At 48.6% G+C, this 6305-nt stretch overlaps 1 protein-coding gene across 1 annotated transcript; it reads right to left on the bottom strand.

Moving 5' to 3' along the window:
- Nucleotides 1-923: 923 nt before the first annotated feature.
- On the bottom strand, nt 924-5218 carry TMEM247 (transmembrane protein 247). The gene is made up of 3 exons (XM_044262416.1): nt 5102-5218; nt 4120-4458; nt 924-1112 (listed from the first exon to the last, which is right to left on the bottom strand). Exons 1-3 carry the CDS (start codon nt 5216-5218, stop codon nt 924-926), a joined length of 645 nt encoding a protein of 214 aa, XP_044118351.1.
- Nucleotides 5219-6305: the final 1087 nt, after the last annotated feature.

Here is a 6305-nt window from a genome sequence, read left to right as displayed (position 1 = left end):
GTGCTAAGTGGACTCTTGTCCATGGCCTGGTACTGCTATCCTGACATGTCTGCAGAGCTGGGAAGAGCCTGGGGAGGCTTGGCTCCTGCATGAGTCTCCAGTTACTGCCGTAACACAGTACTACACACTTAGTGGCTTAAAGCAGCTCAGATTTATTCTCTTACAGTTCTGGTGGTCACATGTCTAAAATGGCTTGGCCGGAGCTATATTCTTCCTGCGGGCTCTAGGAGAACATTCATTTCTGTGCCTTCCCTAAAGGCTACCTGCTCTACTTGGCTCATCCCAGCTTCTGCTTCTGTGGCCACATCCCCTTCCTTCTCCTACTGTCACCCTCCTGCCTACCTCTTGTGAAAAGCCTTGTGATGACCATTGGGCCTGTAGAATAATACAGGCTCATCTCCCCTGTAAGTTCTTTAACTTAATCACCTCTCCAAGTCTCTTTTGCTATGTAAGGTAATATAGCAAAACATCACAGGTTCTGGGCTTTTGGGATGTGCACTTCTTTGGGGGGCTTATCCCCAAGCCTACCACAGCACCCCACACCTCAGAGAAGATCTGTACAGTGAGGAGATATGGTAGATCCCAAACCAACCTGGTCATAGTATGATTTCTATGATTCTAGAAACCCCAAGCTCCTTCACCCTCTAAATACCTCCCTAGATGGGTCACTTCTGAGATCCTCCCCTCAGGGCCCAAAGCATCTTCAACCACACTGAGAACTCAGGGTTTGTATAAGGCCTAAACGTGGTTCTTCACACTAAAATGTAAATGGTTGATAGCAGAATCTTTCCTAACAGCAAGCTCTGACTGGAGGGAGGCTTGTGTGAGGGAAGGAGGAGGGAGGCAGGCCAGGGGCTAACTTGGATCATGTCCTAGTAACCCGCTAGCATGGGGGTTCCCAGTGATGGAGGGAGCAAAAGCACCTAGAAGTAGGACCATAAAGTTTTAATCAAACAGAGCAAAATGGCTGCAATGCAGAACAGGTAGTGCTTGGAGAAGAGAAAGAAGATCATCTCCTTGGTGACATAGATTATGTGTATAAAGATGAAGCAGTACAGGAACATGGCAAACTGGTTCTGGGGGAGCAGGAGGTCCTGGAGGCCTCCCGAGAACTGTGGGGGAAAGAAGAGAGCACCGCTGGCCAAACCACGTTGCTTGGCAACCAGGCAGGTCTGGTGTCAGTCCTGTTCCCGTCCCTTCCAGAATATGACCTCGGGCAGGCCGTCTTCCTCACCTGAGGGAAGGGTCACCATGTCCCCCTCACAGACTACGGGAGGAAGAATGGGCCAAGAACGGAAGCATCCCTAGCAAGGTCACGGGCACATAGAGGGACCTCCTAGGTCTTCACTTCTTCAGTCTTCCCTCATCCCTCCTGAGTCAGGCACCAGGCGACAGCGTCCTTTCTCTGAGTTCTCTGCTGCCTCCAGTCACAAGCGTGCAGACTGTCTCTGACTCTGAGATCCCCAGATCTGCATACCTGTCCTTGGGAATGTTCTCTGGATGGCTTGCCCTGACACTCAGCTTTGTTCTCTGCACAGTGGCTCAATGAGAGGGCACAAGTGCCTGTTTTTGACTGTTCTTGTCCTGGCACATGTCTCAGGGGTTAGTCTGTGGCCTATTGGCCAGAGGTTGGGTCTCCCTGGTGGACAGGTGGTCAGAGACAGGTGATAGGACTTCCGATATTCCACAGTATTGAGCCTGGGGAAAGCAGCTTGAGTTGTCTGGCTGATTCTGCCTGCGCATTGCTCATTTCTGAAATCTATGCAATTGAGGTCCAACAAGCCCGAATTTTAACTGTAGAAAGCATCAACATATAAGTATAGCGAAAGCTGACAAAACTATTTTGATCTGTAGTTAAGAAGGCATCACCCATGGTTTATTCTCTAAAATATCTTTTAAAATCACACCATGCCTTTTGTAAGCAGGCAGATGGCTGGGACTGGGTTACCCTAACCTAGCGAGAAACAGACGCACAGAGGTAGTTTCCAGTACAATGAAATCTCCCCACCCATTCATCTAGAAAAAGAGAAAGTGGGGAGGGGGCTTAAACATCACCTGCCAGTAAGTGCACAAAACATTAAACAGCTTTGTAAACGATTACCAAAGACCAGGGTTGTGGACACACCATTGTTTGGACAACTATAGAAAATGTGAGGGCAAATCAATAAACCCGAGAGGGCAGAAAATGACTCCGGTGATGCCATTTCTAAAGTGAATACCAAGGCAAGTTGAAGACCAGAGGAAGAAACCCAGGATTCTAGTGGGATGGGGTACTGCGTGGGTGGTCTGCCCACCCACTGCAGCTCCGGGTCCATGGGCTTCTGCCCACGAAAGTGGCCAGCATGCGTTTTCAGCCTGAAATGCTCATGGGTGACAATTATGATTTTGACAACCAAACATGCATTTGTGTGACCTTTTAGACTTTTCACCACATTTTCAGTGGTCTGTCTTTTGAGCAGAAGACAGCAGATAAGACTACACACCAAGGGTTTCCAGCTCATCCAGCAAGAGTAAGATTTTCAAACTAAAAAAGGGAAAACAAATATGGTTAGAAGGAGGCAGAGAGCAAAGGCACATATCTCAACCCTCGGGTGTGTTAAGTATTTCAGGCTCCGACTCCTTTACCCCACGATACTGAGAACAAAGCCCCAAGCTTGGAAATGGAACTTACTACAGAGAGAAAAAAAAAAAAATCTCAGGAAATGTGCCAGAATCTTAGAGACAAGCAAATATTTTCTAGATTTTTAAAAGGAGGGGGAAAATGGATGGATTCTGGAGATATCAGTTCAGTAAGCTTGACTTGGCTTAGCAAAACCATTCGGTGTATAATTAAGCAGGTCTTATGTGAGCAAGAAAATTGTTAAAACCCAGCATTTGTTCAATGAAAACAAATCATGCAAAAACCAATCTCCTTTTCTAAAAAAAAAGGACCAGTCAATTAGGGAAATGCTATAGGTAGTATAATATCTTAATTCTGGGAAACCATCTGCCAGTGTGTCTCAAGATAGTTTTTGGACAAGGTAGAGAAATGTGAGCTGGATAAAATGTAACCCAAGGGTGCTGATTAATGGAACATTGCTAACCTGTAGGGAGATCTTTTAGTGGTATTTACTTTAGGTCATATCCTCCTCAACAATTATAGCAATGACTTGGATAAAGACAGAAGGCAAGTTTCTCAGAAGTGAGGATGACTCAGAGCTGGGAAGCATAGCTAATACATTACATCCCAATAAAATTGAAAAGTAATGAATGTAAGTTGTTGCATTTGGGTCAAGAAGTGAATTGCATGAGTACATAAAAATGGTAATAGCTAACATTTATTGAGTGCTTACCTAATGTGCCAGGCTCAGCGCAAAGTGCCTTGCATGTATGCTCTCCTTCACTCCTCGCTGGGACCCTATGCGGTGGGGACTACTTTCTAGATGCGCAAATCTAGGCTCAAGGAGGATTCATCTCTTGTGCAATATCACGCGGTTTATACACAGTACAGCCAGAGTTTTAACCCAGGGCTGATTTTAAAGCCCAGGCAACATGCTTTCAACAATGGCATCTTTAGGCTATTTAGGACTTAGAGTGGCCCTGGCCTCTCAGTGCTAATAAGCCCTTCCCATCCCATGTGACAGAAAGTAGGCTTTCTTATCCCCTCATTTAATACACATTAGGGGAGAGGGGTCCACTCCTGGCTGGAGATGCCTCCATTTTAGTTGGCAACAAGGCAGAGCAATCCCACCGAACAAATGCGGCTCTGACCCCGCGAGATGATGGTTTTATCCAAATCCCTGGGTGGACTGCTGTCCGTCTCTCGTCTCTTAAGCGACATGCAGAGAGAACTAGAGAATGCTGGAAAGCCAGTCACAGAGGAAGCGGTGAAGACTTTTCCCGGAGAAGGAAAGCTGTGGGCAGGCGGAGGGACGGACGGGGGTTCCGAGGCCCCTCCCAGGGTCAGCTCTCCTTCAAGAGTTGATCTTGCTTTGCGGGGACGCTAAGCTAGATCGGGCGGGATGCAGGCCTGAAGCAGCTCAGTGGGCTCTCCCTGCAGGGCAGGGAGGGGTTCCCCCCAGCCCTCCGGGCGGACCCCGCGGGCCTCTCGCCAGCGCACCCTACTTTTAGGTCACCTACCAGGCGGGGCTTCACCTGCTGCTGCAGCTGCTCCATCACCTCCTCGTGCTGCCGCTGGCGCTCGTTCTCCTCGTGCACATACTTGAGCCGCGTGAGCTCGAACTCCATGCGCACCTTCTCCAGCTCCATCTCGGTGTTGCGCTTGGTCCCCGGGGTCTCCGGGGCCGCCGGAGCGGGGGGCAGCTCCCCGAGTTCAGGCCCGTCGCCTGCCTGGCCCTTGGTGGTGGAGCCAGCCTTGGAGGACCCTGACTTCGGTGGCCCTGGGCAGCCTCCGTTCTCGCAAGCTTCCATCTCCTCCAGGTGGTCGTGGGAAGAGTCTGGCTTCGGGGACTCTGCCTCCTGGAGCAGTGAAGGGGAGATTCAGGGGACCTGAGGACTGCGCCTGGGGCTGCCCCTACCTGGGCACCTCCGCAGCCTGCCGGCCACCACGGACTGGACGGTCATGTGGAAGAGAGCTGTGACCTGTAAGGATCTAGGCTGAGCTCTAGCCAGAGGTGCACTCACCCGGAGTTAGCAGGCCCTGAGCGTCACAGGGAAGGGGAGGGCACCCTGACATGAGGGAAGGGTGCCCTCAAGTTGCAAGGAGAGGCTTGAGGAGTTGAGGCAGAAGTCTGTCTTCCTGGTAAATTTCCCACCCCCACTCTAACTTTGAGATAGTCAGAAACCCAGTGTAGGGGACCAACACAAGGGCTATGGGGGAGCCGGGTCCTATTCGCAGAGGGAGGACGGGCCCTGAATGGGGAGGGAGGTGGTAGAGACCACAGCCAGCCTCAGATGATTTCACAATCTTACTAAGGGCTACCTGGTCCCTGGTGACAGCTGGGGGCCAGTTGTGGGGACGGAGTACATGTGACTTGCTCTTTTTAGTAGCTCTCTGGGATCCCCCAGCACTCAGCTCCTATCACATGTCCCCATCACTCCCTCCTCCCCACGTAGGGACAGGCGGGGGCAGTGAAACAAGGTATCCACCCCTGCCCCTTACCAAAGAAGCCCTTGATTTCCCTTCAGACATGGGGTCATCAGGCGCCGCCTTGGGGAAGGTTGGGCAGCTTTCTCCTGCTCCCCGGGCTTCCATCATTTCTCTGTCCTCTGCTGCCATCCAGAAAACCACAATGCTGCCAATTGGGGCCAAAGGACATCTTTGAAGGTACTAACATTTGGTTTCACCAGATTTCATAGTCGGGCCACCATCACAATCCCCTGTCCTCATAATAACCCACATTCTACTAGTTGCTAGGGCCCCTTTGGTGGAGGCTGTACACACCTTTGAGGCCCATTGTTAGGAACTGCACGATGGGCCTTTGCCACCATAGGGATTCCTTTAGACACTAGAATTCCACCACTTGAAATCCAGAGTTCCAGCATCTGAAATCTCCATTGGGTCCCTCTTTTATTTTTTATTTTTTATTTTTTTTAAAGATTTTATTTATTTATTTGACAGAGAGAGATTACAAGTAGGCAGAGAGGCAGGCAGAGAGAGAGAGGAGGAAGCAGGCTCCCTGCTGAGCAGAGAACCCGATGCGGGACTCGATCCCAGGACCCTGAGATCATGACCTGAGCCAAAGGCAGCGGCTTAACCCACTGAGCCACCCAGGTGCCCTGGGTCCCTCTTTTAAAGGCAGACTGCATCAGGATGAGTTCAGCTAGCCCCACAAACCCTGTTGGAGGCTAAATCGTGTCTTCCCTCAAATTCCTATGTTGAAGCCCTAATCCCCAGTGCCTTAGAATGTGACCTTATTTAGAGCGAGGGCCTTTCTAGAAGTGATTCAGTTAAAATGAGGTCATTAGGGTAGGTTCTAACCCAGTATGACTGATATGCTTGTAAGAAGAGGAAATTTGGGCACGGACCTGCACAGAAGGAAGATGGACTGAATGTAAGGGGGAAGACGACCATCTACAAGGAGAGAGGCATGTATCAGTGTTCTCCAGAGAATCTATCTATCTATCTATCTCTATATTGTTTTGAATATATATTTGAATATATATTGAATATATTTGAAAATAAATATATATTATTTTCAAATAAATATATTTGAATATAAATAAATATATATTTATTTATATATAAGAGAGCTGTCCCCATTATATATAATTTATATATATATTAAATTTATATATATATAAAAATATATATATAAATTATATATATATATATAATTTATATATAATGGGGACAGCTCTCTTAT

Source organism: Neovison vison, chromosome 8 (genome assembly GCF_020171115.1).
Source record: "Neovison vison isolate M4711 chromosome 8, ASM_NN_V1, whole genome shotgun sequence".
In the NCBI taxonomy this organism is placed as follows: domain Eukaryota; kingdom Metazoa; phylum Chordata; class Mammalia; order Carnivora; family Mustelidae; genus Neogale; species Neogale vison.
Note: the sequence above shows the minus strand (reverse complement) of the source record. Positions and strands in the feature narration are given on the sequence as shown.

What these genes read in the sequence shown, in the direction of transcription:
- TMEM247 (XM_044262416.1), bottom strand. Translation starts at nt 5,218, where the DNA reads ATGGCAGCAGAGGACAGAGAAATGATGGAAGCCCGGGGAGCAGGAGAA. An exon ending in GGAAATCAAGGGCTTCTTTG is followed by an intron (nt 4,459 to 5,101) that starts GTAAGGGGCAGG and finishes TCACTGCTCCAG; the next exon opens with GAGGCAGAGTCCCCGAAGCC. An exon ending in AGCAGGTGAAGCCCCGCCTG is followed by an intron (nt 1,113 to 4,119) that starts GTAGGTGACCTA and finishes TTTCCCCCACAG; the next exon opens with TTCTCGGGAGGCCTCCAGGA.